The sequence below is a fragment of the Balaenoptera ricei genome, chromosome 8, assembly GCF_028023285.1.
Source record: "Balaenoptera ricei isolate mBalRic1 chromosome 8, mBalRic1.hap2, whole genome shotgun sequence".
NCBI classification, from domain to species: Eukaryota; Metazoa; Chordata; class Mammalia; order Artiodactyla; family Balaenopteridae; genus Balaenoptera; species Balaenoptera ricei.
This window is the reverse complement of record NC_082646.1, coordinates 85,256,766-85,283,316: the sequence shown is the minus strand read 5'-3', so window position 1 is coordinate 85,283,316 and position 26,551 is coordinate 85,256,766. Positions and strand designations below refer to the sequence as shown.

Below are 26,551 nucleotides of genomic sequence, written 5' to 3'. Positions count from 1 at the left end.
CAAGCAGCTTACCCCTATATTTTCTTCTAGGAGTTTTATGGTTCCAGGTTTTACATTCAAGTTTTTAATTCACTTTGTGTTAGTTTGTGAGTGGTGTAAAGTAGTGGTCCAATTTCATTATTTTGCATGTGGATATCCAGTTTTCCCAATATCGTTTAATAAAGAGACTGTCTTTACCCCACTGTGTATTCTTGGCTCCCTTGTCAAATACTAGTTGACCACATATGCATAGGTTTATTTCTGGGCTCTTGATTCTGTTCCATTGGTCAGTGTGTCTTTTTAATGCCAGTATCATACTGTTGTAATTACTGTAGCTTTGTAGTATAGTTTGAAACCAGGAACTGTGATGCCTCTAGCTTTGTTCTTCTTCCTCAAGTTGGCTAATCAGGGTCTTTTGTGGTTCCATACAAATTTTAGGATTGTTTTTCCTATTTCTATAAAAGATGAATTTTGACATTGAATCTATAGATGGCTTTGAGTAGTATGGATATTTTAACAATATTAATTCTTCTGACCCATGAACATGAGATATTATTCCATTTATTTGTGTCTTCTTCAATTTCTTTCATCATTGTCTTATATTTTTTATTGTACAGATTTTTCATTTCCTTGGTTAACTTTATTCATAGCTATTATATTGTTTTTGATGCTATTGTGAATGAGATTATTTTCTTTAATTCTTTTTCAGATAGTTTTGTTGTTAGTATATGGAAATGCAACTGATTTTTTTTTTTTTTTTAATTTTTATTATTTATTTATTATGTTTATTTTTGGCTGTGTTGGGTCTTCGTTTCTGTGTGAGGGCTTTCTCCAGTTGCGGCGAGTGGGGGCCACTCTTCATCGCGGTGCGCGGGCCTGTCACTATCGCGGCCTCTCTTGTTGCGGAGCAGAGGCTCCAGACGCTCAGGCTCAGTAGTTGTGGCTCACGGGCCAGGTTGCTCCGCGGCATGTGGGATCTTCCCAGACCAGGGCTCGAACCCGTGTCCCCTGCATTGGCAGGCAGATTCTCAACCACTGCGCCACCAGGGAAGCCCTGCAACTGATTTTTGTACGTTGATTTGGTATCCTGAAACTTTGCTGAATTCATTTATTAGTTCTAACAGTTTTTGAGTGGAGTCTTTAGGGCTTTCTACATATGAGATAATGTCATCTGCAATCACAGACAGTTTTACTTCTTCCTTTCTGATTTGGAAGACTTCTATTTCTTTTTCTTGCCTGATTGCTATGTCTAGGACTTCTGGTAATGTTGGAATATTCTCTGGTGAGAGTAGACATCCTTCTCTTATTCCTGATCTTAGAGGAAAAGCTTTCAATCTTTCACCATTGAATATGAAGTTAGCCGTGGGCTTGTCATATATGGCCTTTATTATGTTGAGGTACATTCCTTCTATATCCAATTTGTTGAGAGTTTTTATCATGAAGGATGTTGAATTTTGTCAAATGCTTTTTCTGTATCTCCTGAGAAGAATAATCCTTGATATCCATGTGCTGGAAAGTGTATCAGCTCTAGTACTTAACTAGATTCCAAAGGTTATGAGGAAAACTTCCCATTGAGTCTGAGTTACAGATAAGACATGCTAAGAGCTTTCTGGGAATAAATCAATTTTAGTGTAGACTGGGGGTTAAGAGTAGGAATAAATTAGGAAATTGATGATACAAGAAATGACAGAAGGTCTATTTTAGGGAAAAAAGAACACTAAAATCCAACAAAATTCTTATGGATATTCCCAAGTGAACAGTAAGCACAGGTGATATTTATAGAAGCATTTAAAAATAGATTTCTAGTAATGTCACCACTTATATTATGAAAATACACATGTATGTGTCATGAGCAAGTAGTTCAAGAGCATGGAAAAATCCAAAGTTGTGCCTTTGTTAGACAACATTTTTGATTTTTAAGTATGTTTCAATATTCAGGTAAAAAAAAAAGTTATTATCTTTAAAAGTAGTTTAAGTCACAAAGCATTTTCAGAGTGCACCCTTTTGAAAGAAATCATAGATTTGGGAGAACATGTAGTCAAGTGATAAAGCAAATGTAGAGAGAGCCCAGAAAATACAGCTATTCTCTCTAGACTGCCAACTCTTTCTAAGAGAACTATTTCTCTGAAAAGTTAATTGGCAAGTAAGTTAAATGTAGCCTGTTAAGTTGCCTAAAGTGCTGTCACGTGGACTTCAAGGTTCCCATCCCAGCAATGGAGGAGATTTCTGATACAGGTGGCACAGCAGTGAGTGACAAGTGATATGCCTTATTGCCTGAGGGGAAGCTTTGAGAAGGCTGGAAGTTCTTGATCAAGTTTATTTAAGTGGCAAAGTACATAGGGGCTAGCAAGTTAGGAAAGGATATTTGTTGATCTTGCAACTGAATTTCCACAGACCCAAATTCATAGTTCTCATCTTGGCTCTTTTTTTTTTTTTTTTTTTTAATTAATTTATTTATTTTTGGCTGTGTTGGGTCTTCGTTTCTGTGTGAGGGCTTTCTCTAGTGGCGGCGAGCGGGGGCCACTCTTCATCGCGGTGCGCGGGCCTCTCACTATTGCGGCCCCTCTTGTTGCGGAGCACAGGCTCCAGACACGCAGCCTCAGTAGTTGTGGCTCACGGGCCCAGTTGCTCCGTGGCATGTGGGATCTTCCCAGACCAGGGCTCGAACCCGTGTCCCCTGCATTGGCAGGCAGATTCTCGACCACTGTGCCACCAGAGAAGCCCCCTCATCTTGGCTCTTAATTCAAATTTGAAATAAAAATTAAGATGTGGTTTTTAAGGCTGCAAATTGTGAATGGTTGCACTGTTTCCCAGCTTACCACCCTCCCACACCTGCTCCCACCTTCTCAAGTCAACAACTTCTCTGCCAGAAAACACAGGTGAGGTGGAACTGTTGTAGCACCTGCATAGGCTGGCAATAAAGTGGATAGTCTTGATTTAGTATCCCTACCTTCCTGACTCTCCTCTTAATAACGAAACAATTAGACATAGAGTTAGGTACCTGCTCCGTGACACTAAAGCGATACCGGCTCTGCTCTTGCAGGCCATATATCTTACAGGAGATTGCGTTCCATTTAGTTCTCCTACTCCATCATCTTGAGACTTCCTTCTCCTAAGTCTAGGTTTTCTCGTCTGTAAAATGACAGGGTTGCTCTAGAGGACCTCTAAGTCTATTAAAAATGGGAAACAGCTTACAGCCCCTGCATTCAAGTTGAATGAAACTGACAGAGCCCAGAACTAGGAATATAGGGTTGAGTGGTGACAGGCCCCAGGCCCCAACACTCTCCATTCCTGGAGCTCGCTTCTGCAGGAGAGCAGGGATCAGTGGGGTCTCCCACAGTGGTTTGCAGCCTGGGCGCATGTACACACAGACGTCTTGGATGTCTTGGTCCTTCAGGTCAAGGGTAGGCAGCTCAAAGTGTCCACTGCTCTTTATTCTTTGATTTCACTGAAGGAGCAGTAGCTGGGCCCCAGGCCTCGCACGGTGCAGTCAGTGCTGTCGCTGTCACACTTGCCACAGTGACATTCAGAGGCTACTGGGTACGTATACAGGGAGTCTGTGTGGTGAGCACAGCCAGGCACTTTGACCGTCTCGTACACCAGCTCCTTGAAGGTACATGTTTTCTGGATGTTGGGCCTGGCTGGATCCTTGTACACTAGATCCTGAGTGGTTTAAGAGAGAGAAAGTTAGGTTACAATATTCTGCAAGCTTCTGTTTGGCTTAGTCAATATAAGACAGGGATTTAATACTGCTTGCTCTAATATTTGCTCTCAGAAGATCAGCTTCTAGGATACTTAAGCACAGGAAAGTTGACCTCATAAAGGAACATTTATACCACTTTTCTGAACTGTCCTGGAAGTGTTATAGAAAATATAATTGTCTCTTTTCTCTCTACCATGAGAGTACCCACATATTTAATATTTCTGAAACTCTATAAAACCTTTGAATTTGTATGGCATAAAAACATGTAAAGATAAAGGGTATCTTTAGAAGATATGACCTTTGCAATTTAAGGATGAGTGTTTTTTTTTTTTTTTTTGTACCTCGTAATCTTAAGCTATATTAATGACAGGTAAAAACATAGCACTTGGAAAGAAAAATATTTCCAAGTACTCTTTTCTGTGTATATTTAAGAGAGGAATAAGAGCCGTAAGCTAAATTATTGATATTTTGCCTAAAGTGTTTGGGAATTCTCATATTGGATTCTGGATATTCTATTGCCTTTTAGATTCTTCCTTGCCACTGCCTTAAATTCTGTACCTTTGTGGGGTTCTTTTTTTTTTTTTTTTTTTTTTTTTCACACACATACACACTGTATTTTATTTTTACAAGAGATAAATCGACTGACACCAAGCATTGTACATGGATAACCCTTTGTGGGGTTCTTAATCCAAAAGTATATGATACAGTTTCACTATCAGAACATCTAAATCAGGCCAAATATATTTCACTCTTCTACTTGCCCAATGAGAAAATAAGTGGCTTTGAGGGAGAAAGGGGACTGGGGGTTAATTCATTTCCCTAGCTGGCCACTGGGTCTATATCTCACCCAAATGCAGTAAGTTGAGTTTTATTGATCAATTCATTTAATATCAAACAAAGTATTTTCATTAAAAAGCAGCCACTTTCAATTTCAGTTTATCAAACTTCTGCACAGCCAGGTACAAGAAAAATGGCAAAGAAACACTTTCCCCTTTAACTGGTTTATTTTGAAGAAGCTGTGAGACTGTAGACAAATGGTTTAATACCTCTATTCCTTGATTTTCTTAACAGCATAAAGAAGGGTGTGGGTTTGATGATTCATTTTGGTTCTAGTGTACAGGCATTGATTGCTCTCAGGCTGCTCGTTGGTATTGTATTAAAGATGGGTCAATAAAATGAATTTTATAATTGGCTGCTTGCATTTTTTATTTGGCTTTAAAATGAATGTTATTACTATTCCTGTTGCAGAGGTATGCCTTTTATTATTGCAATTGGCTTTTTAAGACTATTGGCAAAATTCCATGATTAAATATAGATATGTACTCATGCCCATGTTTATCCCTCAATAGGTAAAGCTAGCAGAAAAATGCTCTTTTAAAATGCAGAGTTGGCACATTACTGAAGCATTCATTTACATCAATCTGAGCTGTCCCGAATTTGTTTTACCCAAATTAAATCCAAACCCAAACATCTAAATGATATCATGGTAAATTACCTCAATCACAACACAGACAGTGTTGACTAAAGGGCTCGTGGCCGTTACTCAGAAGAGACAAAATATTGACAAATTGGGAATAAATGAAGCCTGCCTCATCCAGACCCTCAGCACTCTCACTTCCTTCAAAGCAAAGTACCTACCTGGGTACAGCAGTAGCCCGCACACCACGTGGTGTTGATTCTATTACAGAGACCACATTCCTCTTTCTCTACTGTGATGATGATGTTGGTTAGCTCACAGCTACTGCAGCACATTGCTCTCCAACAACAGAAAAGGAAGCAAAAACTACTGACTTCATCCTGGGTTGGGAAGCAAACAATTAGACACCCAAAGTATTTTAACTGTCATGGACTTTGACCCAGTCAAACTGAACTGAAGTAAACCTGCTCCCCAAACTCCACCGTCACATTCAGCTTCAGCAAGCACTCTTTAACACAAGAGAAACACAGTACAGGTCAGAAATCCTCATATAATTTTTTAAGGATTAAGATGTCACAGGGTATATATCTGAAAAAAACAAAAACACTAATTCAAAAAGATACATGCACCCCTATGTTGGCAATTTACAATTGCCAAGATATGGAAACAACCTGTGTCCATCAACAGACGAATGGATAAAGATGTGGCATACACACACACACACAATGGAATACTACTCAGCCTCAAAAAGAACGAAATTTTGCCATTTGCAGTAACATGGATGGACTTGGAGGGCATTATGCTAAGTGAAATAAATCAGACAGAGAAAGACAAATACTATATGATATCACTTATTTGTGGGATCTAAAAAATACAACAAACTAGTGAATATAATAAAAAAAGAAGCAGACTCACAGATATAGAGAACAAATTAGTGGTTACCAGTGGGGAGAGGGAAGAGGGGAGGGGCAATATAGGGGTAGGGGAATAAGAGGTACAAACTATTAGGTATAAAATAACGTACAAGGATATATTGTACAACAGGGAATATGGCCAGTATTTTATAAGTGGAGTATAACCTTTAAAACTTGTGAATCACTATATTGTACACCTGAAACTTATATAATATTGTACAGCAACTATACTTCAATTAAAAAAAATGTCACAGAGGATTACCTTAATATAAGCATTTAAGGGACTTCCCTGGCGGTCCAGTCATTAAGACTCCGTGCTCCCAATGCAGGGGGCACATGTTTGATCTCTGGTTGTTGAACTAAGATCCTCATGCTGCATGGCACAGCCAAAAAAAAAAAAAACCCAAAACATTTAAGACTACAAATTTCCCTGTAAGTTTGCTTTAGATTCATCCCCAAATCTTAATTCATGTTGAGTTGTCATTATTCAGTTAAATATATTTTCTAATTTCTCTCTTGCTTTCTTCTTTGACCCATGGGTCATTTGGAAGCATGTTGTTTAATTTCCATATTTGAAGGGATTTTCATGATATTTTGGTTATTGATTATTTAATTCCATTGTGCTTAGAAAACACACTTTATGTAATTTCTATCATTTTAAACCTTTTGAGATATATGTTATATCCCAGCCTATGGATTGTTTTGTTGAACATTTGTGTGCATTTGTAAAGAATGTGCATTCTGCTGTTTTGGGGTGAAATGTTCTAAGGGTATTGATGAATTTAACCTGATAGTGTTGTTTGACTCTTCTATATACTTTCTCATTTTCTGTCTGCTTGTTCTATTGATTACTGAGAGGAGAATGTTGAAATTTCCAACCATAATTTTATCCATTTCTTCCTTAAGGCTTATAAGGCTATAAGTTTTTGCTTTGTGCACTTCGAAGCTCTGTTATTAGGTGCATGTACATTTTGGATTTTTTCATATTCCTGCTGAATTGACCATTTTATTTTATGAAATGTTCCTCTTTAGGCATGGTAATATTTCTTCTCCTGAGCTCTATTTCACCTGGCATTAATATAGTCACTCTAACTGTATGATTAGTGTTTTCAAATATATCTTTTTCCATCCTGTGTCTTTGTATTTAAAGTGCATTTCATCTGGGCAGCATATAGTTGAATCTTGCCTTTAAAAAAATCTCATCTGATAATCTTTGCCTTTTAATTGGAGTGCTCGAAATCTTTATGTTTAATATACTTTTTTTTTTTTAAACATCTTTATTGAAGTATAATTGCCTTACAATGGTGTGTTAGCTTCTGCTTTATAACAAAGTGAATCAGTTATACATATACAATATGTTCCCATTTCTCTTCCCTCTTGCATCTCCCTCCCTCCCACCCTCCCCATCCCACCCCTCTAGGTGGTCACAAAGCACCGAGCTGATCTCCCTGTGCTATGCGGCTGCTTCCCACTAGTTATCTATTTTACATTTGGTAGTGTATATATGTCCATGACACTCTCTTACCCTGTCACATCTCACCCCACCCCCTCCCCATATTTAATATACTTTTGATAATCGTGGGTTTATGGTCATCATATTGTTATTTGTCTCATTTATTCTTTGTTTTTCCATTTTTCCTGTCTTCTTTTGAATTAGTTATTTTTTTTAGTATTTGTTTTATTTCCACAATTGGCTTATCAGCTTGCTTTATTTATTTGTTTGTTTGTTCTCAAGTTTAAAATGCATACTTTATCTCAGTAATATTCCACTTCACACATAATTAAAGTATGTATCTTGTAACATTTCATTTTCCTCCACCCTCATCCTTTGTGTAATTGTTACTTATTTTACTTCAACATTATTCTACCCTCAATACATTGTTGTTATCTTTGTTCTAAATAGTCAATTATATTTTTTAAACACTTAAAAAATTAGAAAAGTCTTTTATATTTACTCATATATTACCTTTTTTAACACATATTATTTTTCTTCTGCTTAATGAACATCCTTTAAAATTCTTTGTCATGCACATTATCTGGCAATACATTCTCTCAATCTTAAATTTACTAAAAATGTCCTAATTCAACTTAATTTTTGAAGAAAGTTTTTCTAGTTATAGAATTCTAGGTTAGGAAGTCTGTTTGTTGGTAGTTTTGTTTCAGCACTTCATATTCTTTATTTGCATTGTTTCTGATGAGGATTCTGCAGTCTTATATATTTATCCTCTCTATGTAATGTGTCTTGTTTCCCTTTGACTGCTTTAAAGATTTTTATCTTTATCATAAATTTTCAGCCTGCCTTGCTGAATTTGTGCTTATTTATGATGTGCCTTGGTGTGATTTTCTTTGGGTTTTTCCTACTTGGGTTTCAGTGAGCTTCTTGGATATACAGGTTTATAGTTTTTATTAAATTTGAGAAAATTTGCAGATAATTGCCAAATATTGCTTATCATTGCCTTGAATACAGAATAAATAAAACAATTAAGTTTTCTTTGGCCTCTGTTTCTTGGTGTTCTGACATATCTATCTTATTATTTTTAAAAAGAATCAAGGTAAAGCTTGGAACAGAGAAGAGATCAGTCTCAATTTTGGTAGGGGTCTCTAAGACAAGCATTTTTTGTATAGCTGTCATAATTTTCAGTGTGATAATTTTCTTGACATCATGCTCCTCTGCTAGACTGTGAACTCCATGAGAGACTAGTGGGAACAAAGAAGGAGCTCAGTATTTTTTTAGTGAATGAGTGAACAACACATGGTCTGCTAACTCAAAGAGTGAGGCAATATTGATTTCTCAGAAACACTAAGACAGGTGGAGACATAGTCAAGCTGGGGGAAGGTGGGAAAGAAGCCACACTAGACATGTTGTCAGAGATTACCTCTACCATCTCAGTCCAAACTGCAGTAAAGCTTGGTCCAGGGTGTCTAACCAGATGGGTTGGTTCAAGAGCAGCAAGGAACTCTGCCCACCTAGACCTCTAGCATGACCCAGCAGAAAGGCACAGATTTTGGGGACCCAACTATATTAGTTTGCTAGAGCTGCCATAACGAAGTACCACAAACCAGGTGACTTAACAGAAATTTATTGTCTCTTAGTTCTGGAGGCTAGAAGTCCAAAATCAGCAGATTTGGTTCTTTCCAAGGACTGTGAGCAAGACTGTTCCATGTTTCTCCCCTAGCTTCTGGTGATTTGCTGGCAATCTTTGGAGTTCCTTGGTTTGTAGAGTATCACCCTGATCTCTGCCTTCATCTTCACATATCATTCTTTCTGTGTGCATCTGTGTCCAAATCTCCCCTTTTGATAAGGACACCAGACATATGGGATTAGGGACCCACCCTACTCCGGTATGGCCTCATCTTAACTTCACTAGTTATATCTCCAATGACCCTGTTACCAAATAAGGTCACATTCTGAGGTACAGGGGTTAGAACTTCAATATGTGAGTTTTGGTGGGGGACACAATTCAACCCATAACACCAACAGATCTGAATTTGAATCCTGTCTCTTTCTCTTACTGACTTGACATGTTTTCACATCTGAAAATGGGCATAATACTACTTATCTTTCAGGGAAATTATAAAGATTAAATAAGATAGTGTTGGCAAAGCACTTGGCTCAAACCTAACACATGGTGAGCACTCAGTACATTGTGGCTTTTACTGTCCTAAGCTAAATGCACATTGATTTATTGAATAATTGTGTTCCTCCTGAATATAATTGAGAAAAAGCCCATTTTTCATTTGATTCATTTGTCCATTAGAAATAGATCTGGTTTCTTTGAAATGTTCGCCGGTTTCCCTCTCAGATTGTTTCTGGGGCAGCAGGAAGACAGCCACTGAATCTCAAGTGCTTAAATAATTAAGCCAAAACAAGAGAAAGCTGATAATAAACACTTTTCTGTGCATTATAATTGTGGAGCAATATCTTCTAGATAGTTAACTCTGAAGGCTTTATCGATTTAACTGAAACCTAATCGACTAACAACTCAAATACTGTTGGAAGCACTTCTCCAGAGAGGCGTTGTAATTAGCAGCTGGCCCCCTTCTGGGCAGTGGGGCTGCCACCTGCTTGTGTTTGGTCAAGTAACTTTTCAGCCGAGTGATCATCCCAGAGGACATCGTTTCCCTTAACACAACTCCCTCCATTTTGCTGGCCACAGCAAATTAACCCCAGCCTTGCTCCTCAAAATGGTCAGGACTTTAACCCGAGCCTCCCTTCTCTTTGGAAGTGAAGGGCACACATTTAGAAATTTTGAGATTTTGAAATGGAGATCTGATCATCTTGACTGCTTCTGTGTGGTCAGGTTAAGGCTTCAGTTGCCTGGATCTGCTTCTACCCTTTCTCCCTAGTGTAACTGAGACTGGTTTTTAGTTTGTTTCTTCATTTATTTCTTCCATGATGTTCTGGATGGACAGTCTTTCATGAATGAGAATGCCTTTTTTCCATTCCCGGTTTCCATATGGAGGGATTTTCCTTAAGAGCTGTCCTAGCCTCCCTGGAAATCTTTACTGCTCCACCCTTGGGATGATGGAGGGTTTTACCTGATTGTAAACGGGGAAGGAAATGCTGGGTCTGCTTGACCTGGCTCTGCCCTTCCTTCCTTAGACATGGACTTGCCCACAGAGAACATTCCTCCACTGCGCTTCCTCTTTTCTAGGGGGAGCCCAACCTCTGCCTCAGTGGGTGTCCACCTAATTTTGGAGAGGAGTTAGTAGACCAGTGTTGTTTTTCACACCTTGCTGTGTTTCAATTTAGCCTCTTTCAGTAATAAGGGGGGCATGTGGGATTCCTTCTGATGTATTCCTCGTTCTATTTCTCAAAATTCTGGGGACTCAGGAATGGATATAGAGTGCTGTTTATTTGAGTCTTATAGGAGACAATGTTGGCAAGCCTCTGAGAGTCAGCAACACAGTTGGTCTCTTTAGCCGAGTGGAGATGTCTGACGAGGAAGTTTCCATGTATCAACCAGGGATTAGAAAATCTCTACTTAGGGACTTCCCTGGTGGTACAGTGGTTGAGACTCCAGGCTCCCAGTGTAGGGGACCCAGGTTAGATCCTTGGTCAGGGAACTAGATCCCGCATGCTGCAACTAAGAGCCCGCATGCCACAACTAAAGATCCCGTGTGCCACAACTAAGACCCGGCACAGCCAAATAAAAACAAACAAACAAAAAAAACCCCAAAAAACAAAAAAACTTCATCACACTAAAAAAAAAAAAAAGAAAATCTCTACTTAGAAAACACAAATCCAGCAAGGCAATTGAATATTCGACACCCAAAACCTTTAGGGAAAGCAGAAGAAGTAATATTTATAAGGAGCCATTTAATAAGTGCCAGATCTTGTGGTGAGCATGTTAGTTACATCATTTCATTTAATATTGAAAAGGATGTGAAACCAGGTCAAAAATCAAAGAGGATGTCATTTTGCCTTAGTAAGTCTTGTGAGGAAAAAAGTGGAAAGCTAATCCTTTGTCATTAAACATAGTCTTCCAAAGAGTACGATACCTCTGAGTGGACCATCTTTAGGCACAGAACCAAAGGTTTTCTAGTTTCTTTCTTAGGTGAATGGCTCTTCTAATACTAACCCTGAATTTGGCCTGGTGAGTTGCTCATGGTTTAGAGATGGAAAGGATGTCAGATGATGAATTCCTGGTACTGAATTCTTTTTTATAGAGGTGGAACAGATCCAGAGAGGTTAGGGAACTTGCCCAAGACCATACTGCGATGCAGTACGAGAGCTGGGATGAGCAGTGCGGTCGTGGAGACCTAGGCTGGTGCTCATTTTGCTCTGTCCTGCCATCCCCGTACCTGGGAGTTATTGACAGCAACCAACCCCTTCTACCACTTACTCTATTTTTAAGGCTATCCGCTGCTGGTGAATGGGAGAACAGTCTGAACCCAAGAGCAGCACTTTAAGGTGAGCCCTTCACTTACTATTTATTTCTCAGTGTCTTATGCCATTCTTACCGTTCCTAGGAATTAGCATCCACTCCTTTTCCTTTAGGATTGGGGCAGCACACAGCCATCAGAGGGCAGCTACAACTTGTCTTATTGACAAGACAGATAGTATTTCAGTGAAATTATATTCTGTAGCATCGATCACCATGACAGGATGTATGATAATACATAATTGGGATGTTTACCAGGCGCCCCATTACACTTTTGAGTTGTTCACTGAGATTTACGTTTTTCCTATTACCCTGTCTTGTTGGCAATTTGTTGAAATTCTCCAATGGTGTAATCATTTCTTAAATGCTTTGCCTCTGGTATATTTAAGGAAATTAGTCAGTGTGTATAGTTGCTGACTTAGTTATTTTGGAATGATTTGAGAATCATTTGGGATTAGGGCCCAGCTCAAATGCCACCTTTGGGATGTGTTGAGGGCCTGTTCTTAAGATCCCCAGTCTGGACCAGGGGCTCACCTTTGGGTTCCTATGTACCTTGCATTTTCCTCTGTCAGAGCTCTTATCATCCTGCACTGTTACTGTTTGTTTATGAGTTTTTCTCCTTTGCTAGAAGGTGGGTTTTCTTTTTTCTTTTTTCTTTAAGGTGAGGTTTTTTAGAGTCATATGGACTTGGATTCAAGTCCTGATTCTGCCACTTAATAGCAGTCTTAACTGTCTAAATCTCAGCCAGCCCATCTGTAAAATGGGTCTAATAATATCCTTCACAGAGAGTTTTTGAATATTAAATGAAGACATGTATTTCAAGTGCAGAGCATAGAAGTATACAATGGAAGCATTCAATAAATGCAAGTTAGCATCTGTTTTTGTTGTTGTTGTCCTGGCATAATTATTATTATTATTATTATTTATTTATTTATTTATTTATTTAACATCTTTATTGGAGTATAATTGTTTACAATGGTGTGTTAGTTTCTGCTTTACAACAAAGTGAATCAGTTATACATATATGTATGTTCCCATATCTCTTCCCTCTTGCGTCTCCCTCCCTCTCACCCTCCCCATCCCACCCCTCTAGGTGGTCACAAACCACCGAGCTGATCTCCCTGTGGCATAATTATTAATAACTCCCCTTTCACTCTACAGATTATCCTCATTTGAATAAGTTGTGTGGTTTCCCTTTAGTACATAATCTGTTAAAGAAATAGACATCATTACTGTCCAAGAAAAGCATATATCTAAATGTATAGACCATGAATAAAAATCTTAATACCTACTCAGCAAATAATTTCTTTCAAGTTAATTTATTTGGCTGTCAGAATTTTTGCCCATACATGTTTTATCTCTAATTTGAGGTAAAGACGTATGTCGTGGCTTGTGTTGGTAGCCAAACTCCCAGGGAACACCCCCATGCCCAGAAAATTGTACATATTTACAAATCTAGAGCATGGTGAACAAAGTAGAAAAAAAACACGTAGCAAGCCTTCATGCATTTAAATTCTGTGCCATGTAGTTCTCATTCTTATCACGGAGAGTAAGTCAGAGTAAACATTGCAATAATCACAGGACCAAAAGGGAATTAATTTTGTCTGTTTTTCTGTCTGTAGGAAAGATGATACGTATTGTAACTTCAGATTGATGGTTATACTGGCTCCCCTTTTTTTTTTTTTAAAATTTTATTTATTTATTTATTTATTTATTTTTGGCTGTGTTGGGTTTTCGTTTCTGTGCGAGGGCTTTCTCTAGTTGCGGCAAGCGGGGGCCACTCTTCATCGCGGTGCGCGGGCCTCTCACTATCGCGGCCTCTCTTGTTGCAGAGCACAGGCTCCAGACGCGCAGGCTCAGTAATTGTGGCTCACAGGCCCAGTTGCTCCACGGCATGTGGGATCTTCCCAGACCAGGGCTCGAACCCGTGTGCCCTGCATTGGCAGGCAGATTCTCAACCACTGTGCCACCAGGGAAGCCCTGGCTCCCCTTTTTGTTGCCAAGCAAGGCAATACTAAGTGCTTCCCAAGGAAGATGAGTATGGCTCACTTTGGAATCTTGTAAAATAAAGTTTGTTTGTTTTTTTAACAGAGTTTATTTTTTAGCATATATGTATGTATGGGTGTATGTATATATATATATATATATATATATATATATATATATATAGTCAATATTTTGAGTGGGATTCAAAAATCAGTATGTCTGTTTTACATCAACTGCCTTTTTAAAAAATAAAATACTTTTTTTGTATTTTAGTATTAGTATTTTAGTATATTAGTATTTTAATATTTAAATAAAATACTTTAAAAATACTTTTAATTATTATTATCCTAGGGTACAGCACAGTGCGTGTCACATGGTAGGTGCTAAAAATGAATGCATACTGAGTAAACAGATGACCTTCAGATTGCTTAAACCCTTCCATACTGATGTTATTACCCCAGTTTACCTGATATTATCGTAGTGTTTACTTATCTTAGTCTCTTTCCTCCTGGAGTTTCTAGTCCAGGAGACATTGCTTTCGTCCTCACCACATGGAGAGATCGATGTGAGATAGGTGATACAGGTATAATGTGTGCTTGGTCTGGTCTCTATCCCACCCTCTCCCCTAGCTCCAAAAAAATACCAGATGCCTGTCACAAAGTCAGCTCAACCATCCTCTACAGATGTTTAATAGTCAGAAGGACCAGGCTACAACCATCAGGGCTCAGAATAAGTGCCAAAGCCTATTCCTTAGCCTCGTGGGTACGTTGCCCCTTCTGAGAACTGATTGGGGCAGGTCTGCCATTCTGTGGGACACAGTGAAACAGCTATGCTAGCTGTTAAAATACTGAAATACTTTTTTTCCCCAGGAGTAAATAGTTCTGCTCTTAGCCCCCTGAATAACCACACCCCTCCCACCGGCACCCTGGCCATCTTAGACCCTCTCCAGGACCTCCTGGACCTCCCTGTGGTCCAGCAACTGAAGAATTAATGCCTGGCATGGCAGAGGGAGTCCAGGATGCACCCTTTCTGATTGCTCTGGTGCCTGCTTCCCAGCTGCTAAATACTTTGAGTACCACCCCTTTTCAGGGGGTAACTGAGCTGCTCCCTGAGCTCCTTCTTGGTCCTGCAGGTTTCTCCTTCTTTCCCATCCTGCTGATGTTCTGTTTTGGCCCTGCCAGCTCCACGTCTGGGACCTAGTACCACCCTTCCTCACTGTGCTCAAGCCCCTCCAGTCCTCCACGCGGTCTGTCCCTAGTCCCTCTGCATGCAGCAGGTCTGCCAGTGATTGAAGGCTCCTCCCTTCATCCAACCTCCTCTCAAATGTCATGTTAATGGGTAGACCTTGGCCTTTAATTATCGGCCCTTCCCCTTGGGGCAAGTTTGCCAGGCATCCTGTATTGACAAGACATGTCTGTTTTTTGACTTGCATCATATATTGACTTTTTTAGGACATCCTGAGCATCCTGATTTGAGCTTTTTTTTCAAAAAATTGCAAGAATATGACAGGGCTATTTTTCAAAATTTAACTGGGTATCCTGATTTTTTCCCCCTTAAAACCTGGCAACTCTACCTTCCTAGCTTGAGGACCACAATTTTACCCCCATTTCCTTGTATTGCTATTAGTTTCTGCTGTTCTTTTTCTCTCTCTGAGCTAAGGTTTTGCCGTCTATCTACAATGCTGTATGGCCTAGAGGCCAGGTGGTTTGCACCAATTCCATGCTAACTAGGACACAACCAATTTTTACTGAATGAATGAATGAATGAATGAAGAGATGAATGAATAAAAGAGTTTGCTCTGTAGAATTCTCTTTCTCTTTAGAACCCCATTTGGAATATAATAGGGCCTTTGAGTCTGAAAAATAAGTAACTATAATGGAAACTAAACCCTGTTCTGGGGAAGCCAGGCTGCTTTATACTGCCACTGCTCTGTGTTTAATTACCTTTTGTTATTCCCTTAGCAATTAGTAAAGTGCCAGTCTGTCTCGGATGTGCTAAGGAGACCAAGAGAAGATGTTTTTGTCCACACTTGAGCCAAAGTGTTAAAGGAACAGTAGCACACTTGGGATGGGGGCTGGGGGAGAGCGGAGATAGAAAATAATTAATATTTATTGAGCAACCATCTTGTACTTTTTTAGACATGATCTCATTTTGTCCTCACAGTAACCCTGCAAAGAATATTCTACACAAAGAATCATGTTTAGCCAGGCTAGGTAACTTGCTCAAATCCTAGAGTTAGTAAATAGCAGAACTTGAATTTAAATCTAGGTCTTTCCACACAATACCATCCTGCCTTCTCTTGCTAGAAGCATCATGGTGGTGGCAGTGGCAGTGGCAGTGATAAAAGACAGAGAACTCAAGGGGAAGGTAACACTCTAAGACAGAGCCAGGCCCACTCATTCCCTATCTCTTTCACTCTCTTTCTCTCCTTTCTGCCTTCCATTCATTCTAGAACATTCCTGGCATAGTTCCATATTCTCAGGATACTGATGAGCTGATGAATAAGATAAACACAGTCCCTGACCTCGTGCAGTTATATTCTAGGGCAGGTTATAGAGACTGAAAAAGTCCTTTCAAGCATGATGTAATTACTAAAGTTATTTTGGAAGCATATAAGGAGATAATGGGAGAACGGCAGTTGTTGAAAGGGTGGGGATCAGCAAAGGCCTCATGAAGATAGTAACATGTGGGTTGAAATGTAGGGATAAGAGTAATTTAGCTTTGCCAAGAGTTGGGGGAACAGTTGTTTCAGGCAGAAGAAACTGCTATAGGACAAAGAAAGTGTAATAAGGTTGGCTTATCCTTCTAAAGAGAAAGCTGTAGGATCCCAGTTTTATTTCATTTAGAGAAGCAGCCTGTTACCATAGGGAGAGGTCATTACTCCTGAATTCTCAGAGAAGGATCTTACGTGGCGAAATATTTGGATAGAGAATGAGGCAGTCATGCAGGCTGGTTTGATTACAAGCAGTTGAAGGAGACAGAGGCAGAAAGTAGAGATAATGAAATGAGAAAATGAAGAACCAGGAAGGGACATTTAAGTTTGTATCATTTGATAAAGAATATCTCCAACTGCAGTGGCAGCTCTGCCTTTGCTGGTTTTGAAATTGCATTTGGAATGAGGAGACAGTAAAGCTGTAAAAAAGTCACTCTGCACTGGCAAAGAATACATTGAGTGGCAGTTGAGATTGTGATCAAATCCAGTCTCCCCACTTCTCCAATTATAAAGTGTTTTCCAAAAGTGTAGGTAGATAGGCTGATTAAAGTACATGCTCTAAAATAGCCAAATGCTTCCTCCAAATGTTTAAAATCCAAGCAGGTCCTTTATCACAGAACACGTTCTGTATTAAATATTAATCAAAATAATTTCATTTTGTAGATTCAATACTTAAAACATCAATTTAGATGATGGATCATGAACTTTAAAGCTGGAAGAAATGTTAAACCCATCTCTCCCTCCAGCCCCTGCATTTAACAGATGAGCGAGCTGGAATCCAGAGAGGATAAGGGAGTTCTTAGCATCCTAAAGCTAGGTTACAGAAGTTAAACCAGAATATTGTATTTTCCTGATAAAAGAAAGAAAATCAGGTTGACACCAAGCTTTAGCTTTAACTGAGCTGTCCACTGATGGTATATAGAACTTTCCCCGATATTTTGCCCCTTGACATATATTAATTTTTCTTGCTTTTACCTCTGATGAGATCTCTATACTAAAGTGATTGTTGCTATTAGAAATCTGGATGGAATTCCATTCAAAGTGGGGAGAGGGGTGTTTGTAAACATGGCAAGTGAAATTGATTGTGGATACGGAATATCCCAGAATCATTGTGCTTTCCTTTGCGTCATGACAAAATGCCCCTTAAGCTTCAAAATCATAAGGTAGTTGCCTGCTTCCCCTCTTTTTCATTCAAGCCATACTAAGCACCTACTTTGACCTTAGTTCTGTCCTGGGCACAGTGTGTTGTGGTGGGGGCCGTGTTGAGAGACACACTCCAGTCTTAGGAAATGTACCATTTAGATGATTTTGGTAATGAGTAGACAAAAATGTGTTAGGGGATAAAAGGGGCAAATAAACTTGCCCAGAGAGCTGGAATCAATATTTCTGCAACGCAGCCTTGAGGGTAAAGAAAAGTGAGACACCCAAAACCTGCTACCTACAGCTATTTCTCCCTTCGTTCGGGAGGAGAGAGCTGAAAAGTGGATGGATGAAGCCAGGTCAGAGGGTTCTGCTGGGCTCTGACTTGAAGTTAGTAGGAGACTGGAGGAGCTAATCAAAACTCTTCCTACCTTCAGGATTCAAGTTACTCCATGTTTCTTTGCTAAGGAAAGACTGGGTAATAGGAATATTGGGCTATATTAGCTACACGCAGAGGTTATATGGAACCGATGCCCAGGAACCCATTAGTAAATGCTAAGTAGATCCTTCTCCCTCTGCCAGGGCCCACTGGCTGATACGGCTAATCAATCATGGCATTCCTTTCCCTTTTAAGACTCAGCATCTTTCTCAACACCATGTTTCAGACAAACACTAACAAATGATTGAATTTAGTGCTTGAGATGAAACTGACTTCCAATTCTTGTGCCAAGTTGTATGGCATAGAGTAAAGGGACATCATGAATGCTTGAAGTATCCTGTGTGGCCCAGTAGAAGGGATGACATTAGTTGGGCTTTGAAGTTTGGGTGGATTTTGGGCAAGTGATAAGAAATCTTGGGAAAGAGTACTATGGGAACTAGAGTGTAGAGATGGTGAAGAACATAGCTGTTTCGGAGAGATTGAAGATGCTGACCCAAATAGAGGAAAGGGTATATGTAAGGAGTAGGAAGAAATGTATAGTTGGACAAGAAGAGTGAGTCAGATCATGCCAAATATTCAAAATTTGTTGTGATAGGAAATAGGGAGCTATTACAGGCTGGTACGGAATTGCAAATCTCTTTAATACCTGGCTTAATAAAAGACAGCTGGATTCTTGTATCTTGCATTCAGTTGGTACATTATGAGAAAACAAGTGTAAAAAAGTCAAATAACGGCTTAGTGTTATTATCAAAATATTTTTGACCTTATAAATCCCATGAACTGGTCTCAGGGATGCCCAGAGAACTGCTGTTCTAGACCCTGCTAAGGATTTGGAAAGGGGAACTACCGAGATAGAGGACAGTTAGAACAAGAGTAGTGACGTAATCTGATATGTGCTTTAAGAATTACTTTGGCTGGCGTGCTGTGGAAGAATTGTGAGCAGGCAGTCACAGGAATAGAAGGAAGAGACTTCCTAGGTGGTTTTATCAGAGTCCAGGGGGTGGAGGGCCCTGACTGGATGGGAGTGGCAGAATGGAATGGAGGCAGATGTGCGCCTGGTGGAATGTAAGACCCATTTCAAGGGAGAAATCAATGGTCCCTGCTTCTTCTCCTTTGTGTCCTATCCCTCTCTTCCCTTTGCTGTTTCTTTGTTCTCATTCTGTGGATTGGGATGGCCAGGAGATAGTGAGGAAAGGAGATTTTTAAAATTTATTTATTTATGGCTGGGTTGGGTCTTCATTTCTGTGCAAGGGCTTTCTCTAGTTGCGGCAAGTGAGGGCCACTCTTCATCGCGGTGCGCGGGCCTCTCATTACCGCGGCCTCTCTTGTTGCGGAGCACAGGCTCCAGACGTGCAGGCTCAGTAGTTGTGGCTCACGGGCCTAGTTGCTCCGCGGCATGTGGGATCCTCCCAGACCAGGGCTCGAACCCGTGTCCCCTGCATTGGCAGGCAGATTCTCAACCACTCTGCCACCAGGGAAGCCCCCAGGAAAGGAGATTTTTTAAAAAAGAGGAAAAGGTAGGAAACTGGCTTACTGAATCAAAGTAGGAAGTCTTTTCCTGAGTCAACTACTTCTTCTTTCTGTTGTTATTGAAAAGAATAAAACAAGAATTAACAATTTTTTTAAAAATGCAGCAACTCATTAGTCTACTGTCTTAACACCGTGAATAATTTTTTTTCATATTGGCTGTCATATGTATAAATATTTTTACAGTATTGCAATCAGTATACATTTTCCTCTGTAGGTATGCCATTTTAACCTATCATATTTATAATTGTCCATGATTCTATGTAATTTTAGTTTTGGAGGCCTGCTTTCTTGCATCTTGTTACTATGCCATAATTTATAAAAGTCTGTCTCTAAGGGTTAACTTTTCCATTATTTACATTTTCTTGTCTTCTAGATAATACTGTTAGGATTCCTACAAACATATGTTTTTACTTGTATTACACCATTCTACACTGAGAGTAGATTCTTAGGTGCGGAACAAGGGGGTCAAAAAGCATTGCTAGCTTTTTGTGAGATTTCAAACTTGACGAAACTTTCCTCTAGGTCTTAAGGACTGTCTACTTCTGCAAGAGAAATAGGTAAGTAACGTCCAAGTACTCAGTCCACAAACCTTGGAATCATTCTTGGGGGAAAAGGGTGAAGGGTTTATAGATGTTCTTTGTTTCTGACCTTGCAATTTTTGTCTACAAATTTGAAAATACTTAACAACAAAAAAATCAAACAACAATTATCTTTTTCCTTAGGCAAAAAGGCCAGACATAAGCACCAAGACCACATAGAGACACGCAGAGCATAGCTGAGCTTCTCTCATTTTTTCACATCCTACTTCCAATCGCTCAGCAAATCCTATCAGTTCACCCTTCAAAATATAACCAGAATCTGCTACTCCTTACTATCTTTACCACTTATGCCCTGGTTCACACCATCTCTTCTCTTGCCTGGATGATTTCAATAGCCTGCCAACAGGGTCTCTTTGCTTTAACCCTTGCATCTCATCCCTGAAGCTGGAGTGATTCTTTTGAAGTGTAAGTTAGATCATGGCATCCCTCTGCTTAAAATCCTCTAAGGGCTTCCCATCTTATTCAGTGTCAAAGACAGCACTCTTAAAATCACCTGTGAGCAGGGTGACCATATAATTTATTATCCCAAGTGGGACTATTTTGGGAAAGAAAGAAGATGCTATTAATAATTATGTCCAGACAATAGCCATATATAAATGTAAGCTGACCAGGTCTACAGTCACCCTTCCTCTGAGGCCCTACTTGCTGCTATCCTGTCACCTTTGATTTCATCTTTATCCTTCTCTCTCTGTCTGTCTCTCCCTCTTCACCAATCCTCTTGGGCTACACAGCCGTCCTAACTGATTCCCTACCATGCCAAACATGATGCTCTTCCTCCAGAGAGCTTCACAGCTCATTCCTTTACTTCCTTCAGGTCTCGGTTCAAACACCACCTGTTAGAGAGGCCTTTTCTGACCATTCTACATAAATAGTATTCCTCTTCCACTCACTCCCATACTTCCTGGACTCCTTAACCTGTTTTATTTTTCTTCATAGCATTTATCATCCTCTGATGTACTTGTTTCTCTGTGTATTGTTTTGTCTCTTTCCACTAGAACGAATATTCCATGAAGCCTGGAAATTGCTCTGTTCATTTTTTTTTTATTACCAGCATTTAAACAGGGCCTTGCACGTGGTACGAACTCAACAAATGTTTGTTGAATTAATGAAAGAATGTGAGATGGATGGTGTTCAGCTGCTTGGTTGGGCCTGTAGCCAGAAATTACAAACTCGAGGCTCAGTTTCTTTTCCTAACCCCGTAGAGTCATGTTTATATCCCAGGGTGGTGGCCTCTACAGCTTTTCCAGCTCTTCATGCTCTCTGGCCTGAATATGCACATGTTCCTGTGCTCTAAGAATGGCTGAGACCTGCCTTTCTCCTAAGCACGTCTAATTGAACAATCTGTGTTTCTATCAGCCTTTTCAATATATGGCCTCTCTGGAAAGTATACTATAGTAACAAGCAAACCTCTTTTTAGCTCTTTAATGAATTTTTTCAAGTCAGATTAAGAAGTGTTTCCTAGGAGCCTTATGGAAGCCAGCCTAGCCCTGCCTACCTCTTTTCCTCATTCCTCACCATTCTATCTCATGCCTCTTATATTGTAGAGGAAAGGAATGCTCTGATTTTTCATGCCATGATGTGTTTCCAATATTATTCCTCTGTCTTGAATACTCTTGGCAACTTCTGGTGATCCTTTGATTCTTTAAAGCCCAACTCAAGCAACTCAGCAAAAGCTTTCTTTGACTCATTTAAGCAGAGTTGATTACTCCTTCCTTTGTGTCATCAATGTTCTTTATTATATGTCTGATACACTCACCAAGCTCTATTGCAAATGTTCCCTAAAATATCTCCCCCATTAGACAGTGTACTCAGGAATACACAGCATCACCTTTGCGTAACAGTACCTGGCACAGAATAGACAATAAAAGGTCAGAGAAACTAGAAATGAAATGTCAGGATGGCTTCAAGTTCTAGGAATAGTAGAGATGTTTCAGCAAGCCCCAGTTTTTATTGTTACCACTAGGGCTGACGTGCCTGGAATATGCTATGTCTCTTTGATACTCTTCAATACTGAGGAGGTATCATAGAACAAAGGAAGACTTATTTTTTATATAGCCCTTGGTTTCATTAGCATATAGAACCCTTGCCACTATTGATCAGACATTTTTGTTAGATGGCTTTATTTTTTGAAGAGTTTTCATTTGCTGCAATTTCTCCTTCATGGTTCAACAGGTGATATTTCACTTTCTTGGTTGACAAAGTATTTTTACCCTCTAACCTTTGGAGAAATGGAACAGTACATCTAAGCCTAAGATACACAAAGCCTTAGCACATATAACATAGTTTGTAACTTCCAATGTGAAAGTCAGCGGGGCACTTGGACGAAGCAAGGGCTTTACGACAGAGTTAGCATCAAGTCCTGACTTTATAATTTTTGTGCTGCATGACTTTGGGAACCTCTGAGCTTTAGTTTCCTCATCTGTGAAAGAGAGAGACTAATTTCAATCACATAGGGCAATTCTTAGAACTTGGTAGAGTGCTTAGCACATAAGCCTTTCAGTTACATAGCTGTCCCATTATTTGGATTGGATCATTGGATCCAATTACTTGGATTTTAATGACAAGGCAGAGGTCGTATCTGAAATATTTGGAAAACAATCACGGCAGTGTGTAACTGGGAAAGTTCGTTTGTGGGCTGCAGCAGTCAGAATGGCCTGCCAAAAGAAAAGGACTAATCTGAGGAGGACCTCAAAAGGGTGAGTAGGAATGGACTAGACGGGAGGAGATGGAGCATCCCAAGGAGCCCATGAATAGGTTCCGGGGGCTACGTGAATAGTAATACACTCAAATGTAATAGCAAGACACTTAAGCTTTGTGTGGTGTATGGAAAACATAGTCTGTTGCCGGTGTCATTACTATTTCCCTTGGTGAGGACATCTAAGGCCAGCAATGAGTCAGGTTCAAAGACACAACAAGTGCGGAGAGTACTGGATTCACGCCTTCCCTGCGTCCCTCAAGGCTGCCCTTGGAGCTTCCTGGTTCCAGCACATCAGAGCTGTACATGCTTCCAGCTGTCAGGCCAGATAGAGAATACCTGCAGCTAGGGAGTTATGGGGCTTCCCTTCATCCTGGCCTGGTTAACATACAGAGCTGGGCTGTTTGTGGTCAGCTACTGGAAGCCTGTATGTCTTAGGGAGAAGCTGAGGCATTTTGAGAGCATCCTTTAGTTCCTACTCAAAAGTAGCAGAGGCAAACTCATTTATGCCTGTGGAAAAATACAGCATTTTTGCTCTCTTCAAGGTTGAAAAGAAGGACGGTATGAAAGCATTTTTTTTTTTTTTTAAACACATTGCAGTGTTGTAGCTAATGAGGTTTATCCAAAGCTCTGTGATTTCTGACAATAAATTCTAAACTTAGGTTAGACTGGAGGTGCGTGTTCTCAGATGTAACCACTTATGAATTAACCCTTTGTGATCTACTTCCACAGCAATCTGCTCTCTCTAAGGACACTGGTCAGACATCTTCAGGTTTGAAATTTAGTGGCATTTTCTCAGTTCTCAGCTTCCTTGCTTGGGCTGCCTCATTTTTTTCTCTCCTTTGAATTTCTCCTTTGGAAGATGATCATGTACGTTGTCTTAAAGCTGTTGGTTGCTTTTCTTAACCAATTGTTCGAAGGGGGGGAATATGTCTTACTCATCTTCCTAACCTGTCTGTTACAGTAACTTCCATGTACAAATGTTTGAACTGATGGATAGCTTTGCTCTTTACACATGAGTGAAGGAGTTCTACAATGAATTATGTTGCTTTGCCTTTCTAATTTACACTCATCACAAATTTCTGATGGGCCTGCCTCTTTTCTAAGCATGAGCCAATGCCTTTAATTACTGTCATTATCAACATAGAAAATGCTTATTACCACAAGCCCTGAAGTTTGGAAGAGCAGTTGAAACTCTGAGCCATCAGGAATCACAGAGTTGAATGAGAGTTTTGCAGCAGCTATGTACCAGGAGCCAATAGGATTGCAATCTCACATCAGCTGATGACTTTAGGCAGATCATTTGTTTTCCCTATTTTGAGATGAACAAACAAAGCGCAGGAGATATTTGCCTGAGAGGTTTGTCCCAAAGGTTTAATGAAGAACTATTTGTGAAAATGCTATGTAATGTGTACATTGCTATATAAATTGCTTTGATGATGACATTGCTGGGGTCCCACACTAGACTATGTCTTAAACTGGATCAGTTCAGTAAAGAAAATGCAGAAACATAAACCCATTCAAAAAGCTTTTTTTTTTTTTTCTTTTTTTAAAGGGAACGCTATTTATTTATTTAGGCTGTGTTGGGTCTTCGTTTCTGTGTGAGGGCTTTCTCTAGTTGCGGCGAGCGGGGGCCACTCTTCATCTCAGTGCGCGGGCCTCTCACTGTCACGGCCTCTCTTGTTGCGGAGCACAAGCTCCAGACGCGCAGGCTCAGTAGTTGTGGCTCACGGGCCTAGTTGCTCTGCAGCATGTGGGATCTTCCCAGACCAGGGCTCGAACCCGTGTCCCCTGCATTGGCAGGCAGATTCTCAACCACTGCGCCACCAGGGAAGCCCCAAAAGCATTTTGACATAAATGAAGATGTATATTATTTTTTGTTAAATATGACTTCCCCTTTGTGGGAAATCATATTGTTAGTTCCAATCAACAATGCCTAAAGTGTGTTCTGATGGTATGTCAATGGGTATTACACAAGAAAGCATTCCTTGTTGTATCAATTTGAAAAACACTGAGTTAAAGTTCATCAAGATTTTATATTTATAACTTCTTAGACATTTTGATGTGCCAATTTTTTTGAGGAGTTTCCGAAAAATTTGCATATATATGTTTGTGTGTGTATATTTATGGTGTACAGTGTGTATAGTATATCTTACTGTATTTCCTAAATATATATGAATATGGAGTCCCCTCCCCCTCTTTTTTTCTATAGCGTATCTTGGGTCTAGAATTCCATAGAACACATTTTAGAAAATGCTGCTCCAGAGGGTAGCCAGAACTTTTTTGTGACCTGCATATTTAGCTGGAAGACAGACCTAGAAGAACAGTTTGATAATCACAGGTATAACCTCTCAAAGATACTATATATATTTCTTGTGATGTGACCAAGAAGCTTGGTCACAAGCCTCCATTTGGTTTGGCAGAGGAAGTCATCATCTCGGTATTCACTACCCTCAAACGAATACGCAAGCTGAAAGGGAGGGCCAGATGGTCAAGCTAGGATGTGCATTAGACTGGCTAGAAAGAATTTCTAGGCTTTTCAGTAACTTCAATGCAAACATAGAAATCAACCCTGCTAACTACCCAGGGCCTTACTTCTCAATACTTATCCTTCTCTACTAGACCTAAAGATGACTTAAAAGAAGAACATACTTTTATAGAATTCTATTTGGGCAATATTTCCTTGTCATTCATTTTTACTATAAGAATCTACAAGACATATGGACTAATGGAAATCACAAGTGTTGGGTTCTAAAAGGCCAAGACTGAAACTTGGGTTGGGCTGGCTTTTGCCATACATCTGATAGGATGGCTTCCCTATTAAGACAAACTGAGGGTAATGAATATTTAGAAGAGGGGTCCATAAGCTGGTAATTCCCTGATTGTATCTTGCTTTCAGATATTTCCTGCTTGGGCGACATGGTGTTTTAAAAATGAGATAATTATGCTACAATGCATATTTCTACTTTCTCTTGAAAAAGTTGGAGATGTAGCAGTACAGGGCTACACTGCTGCGTGAAAACCATCAGTGAGAGCTGAGTAGCACTTGCCTGATTTAGATGGGCCATGTGCTTCCAGTTTGCCACAGACCCTACATCTTTCTATTTTTGGACATGAGCTGCTTCACTCAATTATTTTTTTAAAACCTGCTTGGCCCTATAGGACTTTATACTTAGTGGTCCCTGCACTGGAAGTAGTCTTCTTTAGAGCTGTTTAGCGCTGATGATTTTCCTAACCATTCTATTTAGGAATACAAAGAGCCATAAGGTGAAGGAAATGTTTATTTACTTTATCAGCATGCAGTGAGCCCCACTTACTAGATTGTAAACTTGAAAAGGCAAGGGCTCTTTCTCTCTTATTTTCTCTTATAGCTAGTGTTAAGCATAGTGCCTGTTACATAGTAGACACTCAAATGTTTGTTGAATGACAAAAGAAGGAGGGAAAGTAAGATAAATAGAAAGAATGAAGGAAAGACACAAAGATAGAAGGGAAGAGCAAAAAAAAAAGATAGACAAGGGAAAGAAAAAAAAGAAAAAAAACTGAAGGAAGGG

General features: G+C 39.8%; 1 protein-coding gene across 1 annotated transcript; it reads right to left on the bottom strand.

The window, feature by feature from the left end:
- Window positions 1-3,411: 3,411 nt before the first annotated feature.
- LOC132369520 (follitropin subunit beta-like) lies at window positions 3,412-11,810 on the bottom strand. The gene is made up of 4 exons (XM_059929208.1): window positions 11,744-11,810; window positions 5,549-5,607; window positions 5,321-5,479; window positions 3,412-3,642 (listed from the first exon to the last, which is right to left on the bottom strand). Exons 1-4 carry the CDS (start codon window positions 11,808-11,810, stop codon window positions 3,412-3,414), a joined length of 516 nt encoding a protein of 171 aa, XP_059785191.1.
- Window positions 11,811-26,551: the final 14,741 nt, after the last annotated feature.

Excerpts from the sequence above, each read along its gene's own strand:
- LOC132369520 (XM_059929208.1), bottom strand. The coding sequence starts at position 11,810 with ATGGCAGGACAGAGCAAAATGAGCACCAGCCTAGGTCTCCACGACCGC. Across the intron at positions 5,608-11,743 it reads CACTGCTCATCCCAGCTCTC|AGTGCTTGCTGAAGCTGAAT; the intron begins GTACTGCATCGC and ends CTTGTGTTAAAG. Across the intron at positions 5,480-5,548 it reads AGCAGGTTTACTTCAGTTCA|GATGAAGTCAGTAGTTTTTG; the intron begins GTTTGACTGGGT and ends TTCCCAACCCAG.